The sequence below is a fragment of the Anoplopoma fimbria genome, chromosome 8 (genome assembly GCF_027596085.1).
Source record: "Anoplopoma fimbria isolate UVic2021 breed Golden Eagle Sablefish chromosome 8, Afim_UVic_2022, whole genome shotgun sequence".
NCBI classification, from domain to species: Eukaryota; Metazoa; Chordata; class Actinopteri; order Perciformes; family Anoplopomatidae; genus Anoplopoma; species Anoplopoma fimbria.
Genome location: NC_072456.1, coordinates 1,354,131 through 1,373,196, shown reverse-complemented (window position 1 = coordinate 1,373,196; position 19,066 = coordinate 1,354,131). Strand labels below are relative to the sequence as shown.

Genomic DNA, 19,066 nt, shown 5'->3' with positions numbered 1-19,066 from the left:
AGTGCATAATTTATGTCACAAAAGTACAGAAAAATAAGTCAGTGATACATTTTGGTTTCTCTTGGGACAAAAACAGCGGTCTCCTGGGTGAAAGTCCTGTGTCTGACCCCTCCAACCTCCTTTCATCACCTGCCATCACTCCTTTGCTCCCTTCATAATTAATACAGTCGCTAGAGGTAGGCGTTACCTTCATGTATTCGTGTCGATTATCAACCATGTGAACAGATGTTAACGGCCTTCTGAACCTACTAGTAGGTGTAACAGGGTCCTTCCAACCCATATCTATCAGGCTGATAATATGCTAATAATGCCTGTTCAATCGGCTGATAAGATTCAAAGCGGGTGTAATATGACAAACCATTTAAAAACCACATGTAGAAGAAAGAAACTTATTGACAGCAATACTCTGATTATTACCCCATGTTAGAGTTACAATGACCAGTCTTGTCAAAGACATTGTAACTCTGCCCACTGGACACTTTTTTCCTTTTGCAATCTTGGCATTTACCTCACTATAGATATTTTGCGTCTTTTTAGCCACAGTAAAGCCTTTCAGTTGAGTCCTGTTCGCAAATGGACGCGTCCAAAAATCTGCCCCAGGCGTAGCATATCTACCCCACACTGCTGCGTAAAAACATATGGGAAAAATATGTAAATGCTTAAAAATATAACTTTAATCTGCTGTAACACTAGAAAATGATACTACAAGCAGGCAACTTCAAGGAATAGTTCAACAATCAGTTTACACATCCGGCAAACATAGAAAAACATTAGCATTCATCTGGAATCTTCTGAGTGTCCATTCAATGTAAGTCCAATATTCACTCTCCTTTAGCCCTATTTTAGTTTCCACCAAGGGAGGGAAATGTCTGGCTCCTAAATGCTCCACTGTATTCACCAGGTAGTCTCTAACTTGTCTGTCTGATGTTTGATGCTGGGCAGGAAGTGTACAATGGATTTTTTTTATTTTTTTGGTGACGAAAATAGCTGCCTGCTGTGGCAAAGGACTGAACCTAAATGGTTTGATGGTCGTACAACCAAAGAGAACTTCGGTAAAAAAGGTAGTAATTATCAATGAGTTCATTACTATAAGTGACAAATTTCACTTAACACTTCCTTATTTATCAATTTTAATAAAAATATATTGATTATAGCAGCTCTAAGTTTCGTTGTCAGTGAGTTTTCCGGGGTTGGTCCCATTGGGCTTGTCCATATTAATAAATGTCTCTATCTTGTAGCACCCCTTAAAATCACAAATCATAATTTTTACATTTCTGTTTATGTGTAGGTTTAACACCTGAAATACACTGTTTAAATAAGACGGCTTTAGAGGTATTCTTAGGTGTATTTTTGAATTTCTAACATAGCCAGGCTAGCAGTTTCCCCATGTTTCCGGTCTTATGTTAAGCTAGGCTAAAGATTGCCTGACTGCAGCAGTTAAAGCAGAGAAATAAACTTAATATGAATCTTCTCCTCCTCCCAGAAAGAAAGCACAATAGAGTATTTTCCTAAATGTTGAACAACGCCTTTGATGCCAAGAATTACTACTAATACTTACTTGCTCTCTGCTGACTAATTTGTATTACATGCATGTGACTTGTGTCTCAAACACGGGGCTGTTCTGGATTAAAACATCACTTTATCTCTTGATCTCCAGACACTGTATTGGTCCTGACATATTTTTTTCAGAGCTGTTGCACTGCCCAGAGCTTGTGAAATCATCCGCACAGGCTTTGAAGAAGGCCACTGCCATACAGGGGTTGATTATTGAGTTGTTGATTACTATTTACTTAAGCTCGCTTGTTCTCTGTTTAATTACAAAACAATAAATGAACAAGATCAATACTGCCAAGTAAATGAAGTGAGACATATTTTGAGAGGGGAATATTGAGCAAAACACTTTTGGCTGCTGCAGATTGTTTCGTGACCCAAGTAGAGCTGGAACCACATGGGAAAGTGGCAGGAGTACAGAGAACATACCACAAGGAAAGCGACAGCGCCATGAACTCAGATTGAAGGGTTTGATTACACTAATTTAGGCTTTCTGAATGTGCTTGTTTTCATGCCATCTCAACTACACATCACATCTCACTGGAGTGTATTGATTTGCCATGTGTTCAAATGAATGTGGTCTTGTAGCATATCACAAATGCACCAGAAATGTTCTTCTCACCACACTTTTATTTAAAAACTAACACAGTTTTCAGAGAATTTGTTGGGAGAATTTGCGTATATGTTTTCTTGCCTAGTTATCAAGAGTTAGATGAGAAGATTGATACCACTCTCATCTCTGTACGCTAAGTGTCAAGCTACTGCTAGCAGGTGCTTAGCTTAGCTTAGCATAATACAAGAAACAGGATGAAATCAGCCAGTCTTTCTCTTTCAAAAGGTAAAAAAATCTACCATCCAGCAAATCTAAAGCTCTACAAATTACACATTGCTTTTTTAATCCGTACAAAAACCTGGACTATCACCAGGCAACGACCTCTGGTCTGAAAAGAGAAGCCAAAGTATAAGTGCCTTAAACTTGCAAAGAAGTCTGATTGTATAGAAGTCTATGAGAAAATGACTTCTAACTTGATTTATTACCTCATTAAACATTGTAAACATGAGTTTATGGTCTCAATCGCTAGTTACAAGTCTTCTTCAAAGCAGCATGATGTTCATTTAGTAAATTATGGTCCATTTAGAGTGAAATAGACGATAAAGCAGGTTAAACTTTGGACAGGGCTACCTTGTTTTTTACAGGTTGCTACCACGGCGATGTCTGGTCTGTGAGTTGTCTGTGTTTTCATCTTTCATCTTTAACACTTTCATATTGTTTTCAGGTCATGAAGGTTAATTGTAACATTTTGGTCGCCTTAAGAAGTCTTGTTCAGTGTTTGGTTGTGCTTAGCTCCACCCTCTGGTGTCACTTCTGGTTGCAAAAACCAAGATGGCCACAGCCAAAAAGCCTTACTCAAGGCTTCAAAACACAAACCGAAACGTAACGTCACAGCCACTCCGTCTTTTTCTTATATGCTGTCTATAAGTGTAACCTTTGGACAGAGCCAGGCTAATGCTAAGCTACGCTAACCATTTCCTGATTTCAGCTTACACCTCAACACACAGACACGCAATTGATATCAACTAAGTTGCCCCCCCCCTTTTTCAGTCTACCCCGGTTTCCACACCTGGTGCTAAACTAAGCTAACTGGCTGTTGCAATTACATATTTAGCTTAGGCTACAGGCATTAGAGTGCTTTTGACCTTCTCGTCTAACTCTAGGCAAGAAAGCAAGTGTACTTTCCCAAAATGTCAAACTATTCCTAATGTGTTTTCAGGTAAGTAGCCAGCTACTCATTTAGAAGATTTCATTTGGAGATCTTCCTGCCGAGTCCGCCATCCTCCGTTCAGTCATGGAGTGGGTCCTCTCTATCTGCAGATAATCTGAACTCTAATCTCCCCTCATCAGTTGGCTCAGCTAACTGAATATCGCACACACACACACACACACACACACACACACACACACACACACACACACACACACACACACACACACACACACACACACACACACACACATCCAGTAAAGAGAGTGTGACGCTATTTCACAAACAGGAGACAAGGCCACACTTTGCTGTGGTAAACAACGGAATGTGATCTCATGAAATGACTGTGAGGGGAAGTGACCTGCATGTTGTTTAGTTTGAAGATTGCCTGTGGTGTGTAAACTTGCAGATTGAAACCGGCCTCTCTGTGCCTCAGTGTCATGTTAATAGAATATATAGAGTGTATAGAGTGAAACCTGATCTGAAGTTAACCACCATGTTGAATGTGACTCTCTTGCTTTTTCCCACAGGGCAAGCAGCTTCATTATGAGGCACCGTGGTCTCCTTTTCATCTCAGTGAGATCACCCGTGGGGAGTATCAACACAGCGAGCCACGTCTGACGCTCTCTTGTCTCCTGTTTAAACATTGAAATAGTGTTGCGCCACATTGTTGTGTGCCGCTGTGTGTGTGTGTGTGGGTTTTTTTTTTTCATCTGGTATGCTTCATAATGCGGCTGCTTGGAAACTGCCACAGGACTGAAAGATCTCAGCGGAGAAAGGAGATGATCAATTTCTGAGGGGACCCCCCCCCCCCACCACCCCACCCAACCCCACCCATTTTCTCTCTCCCCCACTGACCCCTCCACCTCCTCCTCACTTCAGCTAGCCATAATTATTTTTGCAAAAGAGCTCCAGAAGAAGAACACACAGAGTAATTTCTCCTGCCCAGTTATGAAAAGCTCATTAAAATAGGCTTGGAACAAACAAAGCTTTTCCTGTGAGGCCCCTTTTCAAATTCATTTCATAATTTCCCTCTGTTTTAATCATTTATATCAATTAATGATTCCTTGGTGTAAAAGATATTCTTTGCCATCCTGTGTTTTTTTGTTCTAGCGAGTGAGAGGCTTGATGAGGATGTCAAGAGAATGTGGCTCAAACCAAGGTGGAGTAGCATCGGCTTTGCCAAAGGGGAAATCAGCTTGATGCAGCACTCTCTCTTTGGAGCTGCAGAAATAATTAAACTATTAAAGTCAAGAAAAAGATAATCTTTATACATCTGATGTCTTTCTAATGAAGCCAGGGGCATCTTATAATGAAACTGTTTTGTCATGTAAAATCAGTCAACCCGGTGAATCTCAAACAACTTTTCTCTCAGGCAACTTTCCTCCAATAGCAACACTTTTAAAAAAAAAGTTTAACCCGAAGACGTCACTTGTTTTTCACAGAACAATCCTTGGCTGCTACACTGCAGCACTTCAGCTTTTCTTTCTCGTAAAAGCTGAATATAAAAGAGGAGGATCTCTTTTCTCTTTCAACACGTTGTTCAGCAACATGTCAGCGCCACATTATTTGTATTAAGAGGTGTTGCAATTGCTTCCAGTTCATCTTGTCTTTGAAGTCTCATGTGATTGTGGAAACTTAAAACTGCAGGACTGAATGAATCCGAGGATCTTGGCCAAACCGAGGTCCTGCAGATTAGACTTAATAGGTGTTGAAACCAATGACCCGAGGCTTAATGAGGTTGGACACAACAGCAGGCCCTGCGATTACTTTCAGTGACAGACGATGGCGCCACTACGCAGCTATTACGCCTTGATATTTCCCAGAGGTTGGAGTCACTAAGTCAGTAAACTAAGTAGTTATTGAATGTCAACTAATTAAACTCAGACGTGAGATGAATGCAGCTTACTGGATGCTGCCATGCAGCTCGTATTTAGAAAATAATGTCCAGTCTGCCCTTGTATGACACCGTTTAAGAAGTAGAACCATCAGTTTTTTATTAGAATAAACGCTGACGCTCAGACGCTCATTTGTGCCCACTGCCATCAGACTGTACAACAACAGCGGAGACCACAGTCTGTCATCATGCTGACCAGCCCCCCCCATGTGGATATACTGTACATTTTTTATTTGTATTCTTATTTTTTATTTTATTCTATTTTTATTTTATTGTATAATATGTGTATTTATTATCTGTTTCTGTGTAGTTGTATAGTATGTGTATTTATTGTCTGTGTAGTTGTATAGTATGTGTATTTATTGTCTGTGTAGTTGTATAGTATGTGTATTTATTGTCTGTGTAGTTGTATAGTATGTGTATTTATTGTCTGTGTAGTTGTATTTATAGTATAGTATGTGTATTTATTGTCTGTGTAGTTGTATAGTATGTGTATTTATTGTCTGTGTAGTTGTATAGTATGTGTATTTATTGTCTGTGTAGTATTGTTGTATAGTATGTGTATTTATTGTCTGTGTAGTTGTATAGTATGTGTATTTATTGTCTGTGTAGTTGTATAGTATGTGTATTTATTGTCTGTGTAGTTGTATAGTATGTGTATTTATTGTCTGTGTAGTTGTATAGTATGTGTATTTATTGTCTGTGTAGTTGTATAGTATGTGTATTTATTGTCTGTGTAGTTGTATAGTATGTGTATTTATTGTCTGTGTAGTTGTATAGTATGTGTATTTATTGTCTGTGTAGTTGTATAGTTGTGTATTTATTGTCTGTGTCTGTGTATGTGTTGTATTGCTGCTGCAACACTTGAATTTCCCCATGGGGATCAATAAAGGAATATAATAATAATAATAGGAAATAATAATAATAATAATAATAATATTCAGCTATTACAGCCAATCATTCCCTGTATGTATGGTACCGTCGATAAAAGAAGATCAATTACACAATTTATTGTTGCAACTAATTAAATATGACCCTATGAATAACTACTCTGAGGGTGTTCCTGGGTGCCTCTCCTCTCTCATGTGTCCGTTTTCTCTCGCACCTCTCCGGACAGTCTCTGCCGTCCACCTCCGCCTCCTCCCAGCTCAATCTCTCCCCTCCTCTGATTGGCTACATTTGTTGTTCCTGTTTAATGGACCTTGGACGCTGATTGGCTGCGGCGGCGCCTTCGTCACGCAGCTAAAAGGGGTTTTTACTGGAGGTTTCTTCCTGTCAGCGACACATGTAGAACCAGCAGCTAACGGGACCGGAGCACCGGAGGACCTCGTTATTTCTTCTCCCTTTTTCCTTTGCTAACCCTCTCTGATGACAGCACGGTATGCGTAGACCTGTCACTACATCTAGCAATGGACTCCTTTTGTTTCAGCGACATAAAGCACACTAAAGCTGCAGCAGTCAGCCGGGGACCCTCCAGTGGAAATACTATCTGATAACTCCATTTGCTCCAGCCTGCATCCGGAGCCGGAGGCCGACCGAGCTCGACCGTGTATCCGCTGCTTACCTGTACTTTCTGGGACTGTTGCAGCGTACCTGTCTACCCTGGTAACTTCACAGCCATTCCTCTGAGCAGAGACAGACCAGGTAGGTGTTGTGTTCATGATAATGTGTTGTATGTTTTTATGAGTTTTAGTTACAGCTCGTTTTACAGCCTGGTGTCGTGTCTGTTCTCTGAGGAATGCTGGTGGTGATATTTGATATTTGTGTTATTCTTCCTCATTATATTATAATAACACCAACGTGATACATTTCTTTTTTTTATTTTCTACTTAAAAAGCAGCAGCCAGCAGACAGGACCTTTTTCTTTCTTCTTTTTTTTTTTTCTTTTTTTTTTTTTTTAGCACATGGCTGCCTGCTATGTTTTTTTTTTTTTTTTCTCTCTCTCTCTCTCTCTCTCTCTCTCTCTCTCTCTCTCTCATTCTATTTCCATGACTTGGTCTCTGCCCGTGTAATTACTTGAGTTAGCCCATTTAAGTTAAAAGCCACCCCCTCCCTCCCTCCTCTCCCTCCCTCCATCTCTCAAAGAAAAAAGAAAAAGAAACTCCTCTGAATGAAACTTGACGATGGTCCGTCTTGTTTATCCAGGGAGTCACTTTCAGGTCGGCTTTTTGATTCATCTCCCTTTAGATTTAATCAGCACTAAGGTAGGCTGTGGTTTGTCCCTAAGAGCCATCACTAATGGGCTTACTGAATGCTTTTCTGTGTGCACCCCCTCCCTCCCCCCCCAACTCTAATTAGCCTACCTGCCTTTCAACAAAGATTTGGCTTTATCCAGGCATGTAGTCTGCTCGGCTAAATTGGAGAGGATTACATTTGAAAGAACCCACATTAATATTGCGGGTGAAACAAATGCCTGCATTGCATTAGATTAGAACACTTAAGCGTCATTACAGGAGGTTTGTGGCAGATCAGTTCTACGTGTCCTATTAGGGGGCTGTTATATATTGGGTTTTTTTAGCTGCAAGTTCATCGATCCGGGTCTTAAGCCTGCAAGCATCAAGTTGTTGGTAAACACAGAGCCGGAGAGCCAAACTGTTTCACACGTCAGTTTTAAAGCCAATTCTGTTTCAGCCTATTCAAACAGTATTCCTTTGTGTTTTAGTCCCTAACCACCACCCTCCCAGCCATTCAAACTGCGATAGAGTGAGGAATTGTGTGGTGAAGTATTGTGCTATTTAGAATTTCTTAGGACAGCTCAACAAAAGCCCACGCTGCATAATTGTTCCTTTTTTCCCGGGGGTTAACAGTTAGCAGACATTCATCACGAGAGAGGTCCAATGAAGCAACAGCAGAGGGGATGGGACGGAGATCAAGGGCAGATTAGTTCACTAAATGACTCGGAGCTCTCTCGTAGCAGAGCAGGACCCAGAACTGTTCCTTTTATGAGATCAGCTATCGTGTTTTGGTACGATCTGAAGTCTGCAGCCGTTCAAGGACCACGCTGATGGAACAAGATGTTCAAGGGGCTGGAATTCTTTTTATTTGATCATTCATAAATTCACCTGTAGCGTTTGGAATAGATGATCCTATTACCCTGTTGTAGAGAGATCTGAACCATCACAGGTCCTGACCCAATTGTATGCAAAACAATACTTTGCTGGTAAAAGTATGAACAGCAACTTTCTGGTGTGGCATGTACAACCCAGCAGACTGTTAACATCATCTCTTGCGGTTGTGTTTTCAGGGACAATGGTGAATCCCGGAGGCAGCAGCCAGCCACCACCGGTGGGCACAGGCTCTCTGTCCTGGAAGCGGTGTGCAGGATGCGGGGGAAAAATCGCAGACCGCTTCCTCCTTTACACCATGGACAGCTACTGGCACAGCCGATGCCTCAAGTGCTCCTGCTGCCAGGCCCAGCTGGGCGAAATCGGCACCTCATGCTACACAAAAAGCGGCATGATCCTCTGTAGAAACGACTATATCAGGTAAGAAAAGCACTTTGTGATGCATATGCACGTTATTTAGATTAGCGCTCATTTTCAGGAGATTATCACTGATCATTATTAGTACAGATTATCCGAAGCATCTGTTATAAATTGGATGTTTCATTTCACATCTTGCAGGAATTTTTAAGGAGAATTGTGTTTCTCAGAAATCAGATGCTTTTAAAAGTGCTGGAATATATTAAGAAACATTATTAGATCGAGTTCTAAACAGACAAAAGTGGGGCTAGTCATGCAATGATGAACAAGGTCGGGTGTATTTCTGCAGAACATGTGTCTCATATTGTAGTGACATCATCGGGGCTTATTAAAGTGTCCCGGTTGAAGTCTCCCTGGTCTACCCCGTTCGAGGTCAAACACGCTGGCATGTTGACAAAGCACAAAGCAAAAAGTGTTGTTCTGTAGGCCGTCTGCATGTCTGTCCTGTTTGATGTTCATGGTCAACTGAAGGACAAAAAAATGTGATCTTGTAGCATTTATGTTTGCTCTGCAAGACATGTGTGCAATGTTCATGTGAGGCACAGTTTCTCTTTTTTTTTTTACTTTTTCTTTTTATATAACAGAAAAGCACCATTTAATTAGCAAAGAGAGCCTTTTTAAATATTCTAGTAGCTGTTCCTGACACCCAACCAGAGCTTATTGATGACACTCTCATTCTGGTAATGTAATGCAGTCTGATGTGACAGCACAGGGCACAGTTTACTGAAAGTTCAAATACTTTCTTAAATCATCCTGGTGCATAAAAATGGTATTGATTTTAGTCTTTCAATGAACAGTTTTGACTATTATTCTTTGATACTTTAGTTTACATTTATATCAACGCAAGTCATGTTTTTTTGTAGTATTTCTCTGTTTTCAAAAGTTAAAATCCATGCAAATCCATGTGTCTGATGTACAGTGAATTTATTTTGCATTAATAATCTTAAGGACAGAGTTGCACAACAGTAAACATGCAACACTGCTATTAGATCCGTGCGGATAATTCAAAATCTAAAGTGTGCCTGTGCGCTTTCACTCCCACCTCATAAAAGAGGATGAGGAAGTCAATGGGGTACTTCATTCATAATGGGACTATAACGTAATTAAAATTGGAGGGGGGGGAATGTGGATACACCTTTCCACTTGAAATGAGAGCATGCTTGGTGGAAGAGCTAAAACGCATATTATGGAACCACGAGATCTCCGTAGAGATAAAGATAGGAGCGTGGGGGGAGAGAGAGAAAAAAAACATCTGACAGTGAGTCTACACAATTAAATGCTTTAATTATAGTCCCCCTCCATTTCCTTTAGTCCTGATGGGTTTTATCTAATGAGATCTGGTCCCTGGCTTGTATCCGCTCCCAGTGACGTGTCCGAAATGAATGAGAGCCACACTGCAAACAAAACATTTAATTAACCAAATTGGCTTTTGAGAGAGAGCAAGAGAGAAAGACGGATAGAGAAGAGGGATTATTGCGAAGGCCATTTGACGCTGTCCCCCCCCCCCCTCCTTAAAGGGACAGACTCATTTTTGTAATAGACTGCTATGCTGCCCGTACGACATACATGTTAAGCTCCAGAGTGAGATTAATTCAGCTGATAAGAAAAGGCTCATCTGATTGATCAGGAGTGGAAACGCATCACATCACAGCTATAATGGGATGTACTGCCTGGTCTGGGTTGATACCCATCTCCCATCAATCAAGTGGGAATATTCACACACAAAGCACCATCCCCTGTTTTTCATGCAGTGCTGCCACCAAAAGCTCCAATGTCGAACTTTTAAGCCAAAGTTGCATTTGCTGTGGGGGGGGGGGATCATGTTGTTTTTAAGCTGGAGCTGATATTATTTCTGTGGGCTGCTAGTAGAGGGAGAATTAATTTACTTGTGGCTGCTGGATTCAGTGAGAACGCTGTCCCCTTAATTGAATAAGCCTAGGTAATTAAATGGCACTTTTCCAATAGAACGTGTGAGGTAAATCTAATAGTTGGTTATTTAATATCACTTTGAAGTCTGCCCACTCAAGCACTATGACAGCACAAGAGAATGTGAACTATTAAGCCAGGGAAGAGAAAAAAAAAAAAGGGATCTCAGAAATTAATTAAATCGCATGCAATTTAGGGGAAACGTTTATCTTGATTTGTCATAACAGAATTAATTCAAGGCCTTCAATTCACTTGGGGCCAGATCTGTTACTCTGAATTAACCAAGTGTAATTTGGCTGATCCCCCCCACCGCCACCACAACCACCACCACCACCACCACCACCACCACCCACCCCTACACATCTCCCCACCCCCCTGTTCCCAAAACACATGCACATACACAACACCGATCCACGCGCGCCCTCCCTCATCCTAGCAATCTCCTCACCCCACCCCACCACGGCCCCTCCACCCTCTTTCTCTAATGCAGCTCTTGCCATTATGCAAAGCCCCCGCTTCAGTATCAATATGGCCTAGTGCTTTTAAGGTGCTTTGGCTGCTGATGTAGAGAGGCATTTTTAATGGACTGTGTTGCAGAAATCATTGTTGTGGGGTAATTTTACCCTACTCAAAGGCCTTGGTGAATGAGGTCTGCATTTACCAGACAGCCCAGCAGCAAGCCATGCTATATTTCACCTGGCAGTCAGTGCTGAAATGAAATCCAATAGTCACTGCCTATATAGACAACAGACAGCTCCCAATGTGTTTCTTTTGTGTGTTTTAATTTAATCAAACGCGTTGGTTGTTACAAAGCCATCCTCAAGGAGCAAAGAAAGAGCCACTGATTCTTTTTTTTTTTTCTTTTTTTGGAAGGAAGGAGAAAAAAAAGCTGAAACCAGATGTGTCACTGCAATTAAAGAGTCCCTTGGCCTTAATTATACTGACCTGGGGGGTGTCTACTTCACCTCAGTGCTGTAGGTCACCGGCGGAGGAGGCCATTACAGCCCAAGTTCAAAACGATATAGCAGCTTAATTTAGCACCTAAAGGCTTCAGCTCCTTAAATCAAATACTATCAAGAGCTCTCCCCTGATAAAATAATTAACCTGGTATGAGTTCCGCACTGTGGTGAAACATAAAAGGCTGTGGTGAAAGGGCCCTGCTGCCTTTGTTTCGACAACCTCTCAAAAGCTTTCACACAGAGGAAACTCCTAGGGGAATAAGTTCAACGTGAACACAAAGAGCATATTTTCAATTTGAGCAAAGTTAGAATTTCATCCGGCTTTGATATGTCTTTGCGGTAAAAGTGTATTTTTTGCCTCTCCCACAGATTGCACAAGCACAAGAGTCTTAAAGCGAGGGCCTATATGTTGGTTTCCACTGTCGTGTTCGTCCCAGTGAAAGCAGAGAATTGGCAGTGTTGTGACGACAGTCTCCAGTTAATTAGTTTCTGAAATTGAGTTTTGATGGAGCCTTTCCAAATGATGCCAAGACAAAATTTGCTTCTGCCTAGGCTGTCTTATTGAAAGCCATTTCTGTGTCCCCTTGCGAAAGAGCTCTGGCTTGTTTGTTCGTCAATATATCTAACAACTGCTTGGGTTATGGTTGGGATTGGTTGAGGCATTTTTTCCTCCGCTCAGTCTCTGCACGAATTTGTTGCAAAATACTTTTCGTAAAATTGTCCTCAAGAATGTCTGAACAGAAAAAAAAGTGTAATTCGTACAGCACTTTTTCCCTGTTTCTTTTTCTTGTTAATTTTTTGTGTTTTTTGGAGCCAAACAACTTTATCTGAAGCACACACACCAATGTTAACCACTCACCCCCCCCCCCCCCCCCATCCTTCCTTTTTTCCATCCCTCTCTCCCCTTCTCTGCGGAGCATGTCAGATGCCGTGGTCTTATTTGATTGCTTAGGAAAAGTGCAGTGATAGAGCAAACACCCGGTGAGATATGATGACAAATGGGTCCAGATCCCAGTAAATTACTTTCTGCTCAAATCGAAATTTCATTCAGTTTGCTGCTCACCGAGATGAAGTAATCTAAATTGTGGACTCAGAAGGAAGATAGAAGGGAAGCTGGAGCAAGCATTTCATTATCAAGAGGCAGAGGGGGAGAGAAGGGGGGGGGAGACAGAGAGAGAGAGAAGGTTAGGGACGAAAGAGATGAGCAGAAGCAAATCTAAAGTGTTGACACCATGATTGAAAAGGTTAACCCATGCACATTATATATCAACGCGAGTAGCTACTGGCTTCTAATGGAAACACGGCACTGACAGAGCATTCACAGGAGTCCTAATGGCAAAAGCACTATGTCTCCGCCTGGATGTACAATCAAATCCTCTTAGGTCCTGATTGCTTATGTTCCAAGTTATTATTAGGTTGCAAAAAAAATGTGAACCAAAAGTAATATGCCATTTCAGTGCTGGATGCTTGCGGAGGGCAGAGAGCTAGAGGGATTCATTCCTCCGTCGATACTGGGATGATTTTCTATTTCTCCGTTCTGTTACCCTCCCCTCGTTTATTCCCTCCTGTATGTTTTTCCCCTTCAAGTTAGAAATGGAGCTGGGGGATAGTGAGTTTAGCACTGAACGTACTGAACAGACACAACAAGTGTGGATGCCACAGTCCATTACACAAGGCTAACTCTATGAAGAGGCCTACTGTGGTTCCAAAGTAACACTTGCTCTTCTTCTTCTTCTTCTTCTTCTTCTTCTTCTTCTTCTTCTTCTTCTTCTTCTTCTTCTTCTTCTTCTTCTTCACTTTTCTCAGATTATTTGGAAACAGTGGAGCTTGCAGCGCTTGTGGTCAGTCCATTCCAGCCAGTGAACTGGTGATGAGGGCACAGGGCAACGTGTACCACCTCAAGGTAAACTCAAGTTTCCTCAATGAAGCACTGCGATGTGTTTATTTTACAATGGCCCATATAGGGATAAATAAAGTTGAACTAAATTGATCTGGTCATCAATCATTTTATGGATGTTTGGATCAAGATTTCTTATGTGGACAGTACATTTTCAAAAGCTTGTTGTTTTGGAATATGAAGATTCTAACTTTCTATGTAGAGCCGGGCTAATGAGATTAGTTAAAGTTTTTAAGTTGCGCTTGAGTTTAAAAAACGATGAACAAAACATTAAAGCGAAAAGTTTAGTTGCCAGGCAGTAATCATATACTATACTATAAAACATGTACTGCTGAAAGGCTAAAACAATTTTCCAGTCAACACATCAACAAAAATTGAATCACCATCTATTTTGATATCTGATCAACAAATAAATGAAGCAGCCATTGCCTAACATGATCTCGCTCCAGCTTCTCGATTGTGAGAGATGCCTGAGAATTGTCTGAGGCGATGAGCATTCTTCACTATTTTCTGACAGTTTATTGGCAAAACGTTACTCAATCAGTCAAGAAACCACCTAAATTGCTGTTGATTAGTTTTACCTGTTTTTTCCATCTTCAACAAGCACTAAAACCTGCATACACAGTTGTGCAGAAGTGCTTTCTCAAAAGGTGTTATTACATTATAGTATTGAGCACTACCTCCTGGTCCTCGGACATGATTGTGAATGGTTGTCTCTCTGCCCCCCCCAACAGTGTTTCACATGTTCCACCTGCCGGAACCGGCTCGTCCCCGGGGATCGGTTCCACTACATCAACGGCAGCCTGTTCTGCGAACACGACAGACCCACAGCGCTCATCAACGGCCATTTGAGTTCACTGCAGACGAACCCACTACTGCCCGACCAGAAGGTAAGGCCCCCGCCACCCTCCCCACAGCCCGCCCCATGCACCGGTGACACGACGGGGGCTGCCTGACAATGGAGTGTGAGCTCCAGAGTTTTTTGTGGTCTCATTTCAAAGTATTAGAGTGGCGTGATTACTTCAAAGTAAAGGACAAGTCAGTAAAAGCTTGTCATCACTCAGCTGGAGTCATTAGCGGGAAAAGAAAAAACATCTGTAATTTCCACGGCAACATTTTTCACTCTGTTTACGTTGATGTCGTCGACTTCACTGCAGGGCATGAAGCAGATACTAAATCTTACAGAGCAGATGATGAATTTTATTTTCAGACAGCCAATGGATTTTTCCATCATTCTTGTTGGAGGACACGTACTCGGAAAATCTGTATTAACCGTCAGCACAAAACCTTTTTTTTTTTTGGTACCGCTGTCCTCACACTCGTTTTGTTATGAGCAGATACATATTTGACTCATCTTGAATTTATTTGCCGTCCCGAGCCACACCTCCAGCTTCGCAGAAAAAATGACTGACGCATGCTTCCATTAATACCGAGTGTTTAAAAACAACATTTGACTACTGAATCAACAAGACTGGGATCACCTGGGCTAAGTTATCACTCCAAGGCCAAAAAAAATATGTATCCGGGGCCCCGAGGTTGAACACAAGACAGCGAGCTGCAGCAGCCGGTATATCATGGAAGCTGTCATCATGGCTTTCCCTGATTTGATCTTGAGGCCTCCAGCGAAAGCAAAACAGAAGGCCTAATCATATACGAAGGATAACTTCATTCTTCAGGATAGCTTCATTCTGCCCGCAGGAGATATGATCATTTTTTGCCTCACAACAAGGAGCTTTATTGATACCTTGTCTGCACACACAGCAAACAGAGAGATAGTGGGTGGAGAGGAGAGGAGAGGAGAGAGGAGTGTTTGGAGTGTGTCAGAGTCTGACTGAAAGAGGAATTATATTGTTGGGAGCATGCATTTCACCTTGAGTGGTTTTGTGAGTAGAGGAGAGGTAGAACTCCATTAAGCCCCCCGCCCCCCGCTCCCTCCCTCCACGTCACGGGCCTTTTAAGGGCTTGTCACTTCTACAAATCAGCTCTTAGAGCTCTAAGAGCTCCTCACATTTAAATTGAAAGCCGTTGCATTATCTAGCTTAATTTTAAATGTCTGTTTAAGTCCTCGCTCCCACCCCCCACCCCTCTCAACGTCTCTTGCAGCATGGCTGGTGTAGTAAATATGAGGGCCTCATTGTTTATTTATGTGCTAACATCAATTGTAGTGAAAACTGCTGAATTATTGATGCTAAAATGCAATCTGAATATTGGCCCTGGTGCTTTAATTATAGCAGAGAGAGAATTATTAAATAAACAGAGACACAGCGCTCAGTGGGAACAGTCTCAGGATGCTTCTGTTATCTCCGCCAGTGAGACAAGGAGAATTAGCCCGCTGCTGAAGCACTGCGCCACAGAAAAAACCTTCTTTTTGCTTTAGCAGAATTCGGCCCGGCCTGAATTAACACAGACTTACAGTGAGAGAACAACTCTCAAAATCAATACACCTCATGTATCCTCACCAGCACAGCAGATTGAATACAGAAACACGGGCTGGTTCAGCGGGGGGGAAATGAAGCAGTCACAGGCGTTCACACGCAAACATGGGGTTATCTCCCGACCATTGTTTTGATTATGTGCGATTTTGCCGTGACATAATTGGCGCTGTCCGCGTTCATGGCGCAGGACATTTGATGCTCATTTATTATGCTTTCTTCCCAGCTTCTCCCTAATCTCTTTGTTCAGAACAGACAAATTACCTCCCTCATACGGAGCTGCTTTGACCCAGGGGAGCGAGACCCTCCCAGCGTCAGTCACTTTAATTAGCCCCCAAGTAGGAGTTTGCAATTACTAATAGACTGAAGCCCTCCTAGTGATTTGAGGGATGAAGGGAAAAGTAAACTGCCTCTTCGAAACATAAAGAAGAAGAAAACACAATTTTTTTTTTTTTTTTTTTTTTTTAGGTTTCACAGGACTGAACACCTCCTGCAGTTATGTCGGAACATGGTTATAATTATACCAAAGAGAATCTGCTTCATGGATGCACTTTTAAGTTAATGCAAAGTAAATGAGACACCAGATGGGTTTCAAAGCCTGGCTGATCAATAAATTAAACACTGGAGCTGCTGGAAAGTGGATTTATCAGGGTGAAACATTTATGGCACTTTGTGAGCTGATACTCTTAATAATGGACTAGAATTTCTAAAAATGTTTTTTATCTCTCACTATTCAGGTGTGTTAGGAGGGAGCCGTGCAGGAAGCAGGATGTGTGCCTTCATTTTAGCCCTTACTCATCGTCACCCGAGACAGCGTGGATCAGCAGCACCCCGGCCTTTTAGCTGTGCTCCCAGGCCCTCCGTTCCCAAAAGGAATCCTCTACCCATCCTACCAGTTACTTGACTTTTATTTCTGCGACCCATACCCAACGCTCAGCCTTTCAACCATGGCTTTTCCCCAAATATGGGTGGATACTTGCACTTAATGCACCTGAATCGGGGAACACTGAGGACTCCATGACCTTGGAATAAAAAAAAGAAGGAGAAGGAGACCGATCAGAATCCAAGGGGACTCTTCAGGAAGAGAAAAATGAAATAAAACACAAGAGGATGTTGTGACTGAAGTGAGGGGAAGAGAAAAAAAAGACTAATGATGTTGAAGAGATGCAGGCTTTTCCACTCTGCATATTTGTTTAAAAGACATTTTTAGGGGAAAACCTGGGACCTTTTCATTTTTCCTCTCTTCCTTTTCTATCCTCGTTCCCCAACAACATGGTGTTTCCACTTTATATATTTTAAGTGTTGTCAAAAGGGGAATGTGTCTTTCTTTTACTTTGGTGGTATATATAGAAAAAAGATGGGGTTTAAAAAGGAAAAAAAAATCTGTGGCTTTTTTGTGGAAAACAAATCATGAACACTCTCTTGGTGTATTTGTAAAACTACCATGTATGTACAGTATGCATGTAAATGTCGTTGTCCAGGCGTGGCTACAGTACATCCGACCCTCCGCACTCCAGTCCCCCCCCCGAAACCTAAACCCCGGCAAACCGAAGAAATTTGCTCATAGTCAGTAATGTAGAGATCATCACCAACATATAAATGCTGAATGAAAGAGAAATTTATTTGTGATATTTTCCGAGACATTTGCTCCAGTATGGTGTATTTAATTAATAAAAATATTGAAGATTTAAAAGCCTCCTTTAAATTCATTGTTAAGCCTCAGAATCTGTACTCTATAAAGTTACAATTTGAGTTTGTAATTATCGTTGAGAACTCTACTTCACACACTTACTACAAGTTCAATTCATAAAGTGCCCAAGAATGTATCTTTTGGTGCAAAAGCCTGATAACAATGCACGACTTGTCTTGCCTTACCATTGGAAATCATCTGTTGAAGATCCTGCAGCGCCGCCATTCAATTTCCAGCCCGGCAATCATCAAGGCGCATGATGAGTGTCTAACTGAAAATGGATAAACATGTATCCTCTCTTTCTGTTCAAATGACCGCTTGCTATTCATCACTCTAATACCTGACAGAAATAGAGGAAAATGTCCCTTTGAAGATTCAATTACTGCAGAGAGGGAGAGAGGTGTCTCTCTTTGGCAGGCACAAATTGAATAGGCTATTTGCAGAACAAATTGGTGTTTGAAGTCCTTGCAAGACCTAATAGGTCTGAAGGAGGAACCCGGTAATGGCTGATGCGCTTATCTGTGGAGTCTGGGGCCCCTTCGTCAGCCCGCCGCCGTGGCTGAAACAATGCTGCTGTACGGAAAATGACTTTCATGCTAAATCAGCTCCAATAGAAGAGGAAACGTTCAAAACAGTAAACTGACTTTTGTGTTTAAAAAATGAATTTAAATGCTACTAAGATTTTGCAAAGCTAGAAGAATCTGATCTGTTTTGAACCGCCAATTCTCCTGAAACCATCTCCAGCAATATAACCCCTAACATGGTTCATTCCTAAATGTTTCTACACGAGTCACATCTTTTAAAGTTTGTGAATGTAGGACGACAAAGAAGTTGTATTTTGAATTACAGTGGATCTGCAATCTATGTTTGTTTTGCTTAAATAGCAGCTATTAGGTTGCATATGAGTCATAGGTCCTCATGTCCGACAAGTGAAGACCAGACAAGTCTTTTAAACAGAAGACAATTTGACAAGTCACAGTAAGAAAAGCACAGTTATAAATCATACAATGAATGATGGCTGAATTCCATTTAGCTGCTTCAGTATCAGAGTCCTGGTATTGTGCATGCTGGCTCACTGACACTGTCATGGTTTACAGGGACACTGTAATACGACAGAGCCATCTTTAATGCTATTAGCAACATCTGAGCTTTTTTTTTTTGTTTTTAGCTATGAGTAGTAAACATGTCTGCTATATTTATTAACACATTCAAATGAGATGATCAATAAATAGTAAAGCAGGGACCAGAGGAACAGACAGCAGACCCGGCAGAACCTCAGTGTTCTAGAAAGCTCATGTGTACAAAGAAAGCATTTTGGACGTGTTGCAGTTGCCAAAGAGCTTTCCGACTCGCTGGAGGTAAACGCGTGGATTAACTTTTCAAGATCCTGTTTAGACAAGAGTCTTTATTTGAGGAGTCAGGAGTTTTTTCAGATGATAAAAGGCTGATGCTGGAACTGATTTAATATA

The 19,066-nt window shown here is 41.6% G+C and overlaps 2 protein-coding genes across 2 annotated transcripts in view; one reads left to right on the top strand and one right to left on the bottom strand.

The window, feature by feature from the left end:
* LOC129094309 (uncharacterized) overlaps positions 1-19,066 on the bottom strand; it is a 128,342-nt gene that overhangs the window by 17,908 nt on the left and 91,368 nt on the right. The window lies entirely within an intron of this gene.
* On the top strand, positions 6,394-17,561 carry lmo4b (LIM domain only 4b). The gene is made up of 5 exons (XM_054602426.1): positions 6,394-6,855; positions 8,456-8,696; positions 13,385-13,481; positions 14,210-14,365; positions 16,645-17,561. The coding sequence occupies exons 2-5, from the start codon at positions 8,461-8,463 to the stop codon at positions 16,651-16,653; spliced, it is 498 nt and encodes a 165-aa protein (XP_054458401.1). The 5' UTR covers positions 6,394-6,855; positions 8,456-8,460; the 3' UTR covers positions 16,654-17,561.

Excerpts from the sequence above, each read along its gene's own strand:
- lmo4b (XM_054602426.1), top strand. The coding sequence starts at position 8,461 with ATGGTGAATCCCGGAGGCAGCAGCCAGCCACCACCGGTGGGCACAGGC. Across the intron at positions 8,697-13,384 it reads TGTAGAAACGACTATATCAG|ATTATTTGGAAACAGTGGAG; the intron begins GTAAGAAAAGCA and ends CACTTTTCTCAG. Across the intron at positions 13,482-14,209 it reads GCAACGTGTACCACCTCAAG|TGTTTCACATGTTCCACCTG; the intron begins GTAAACTCAAGT and ends CCCCCCCAACAG.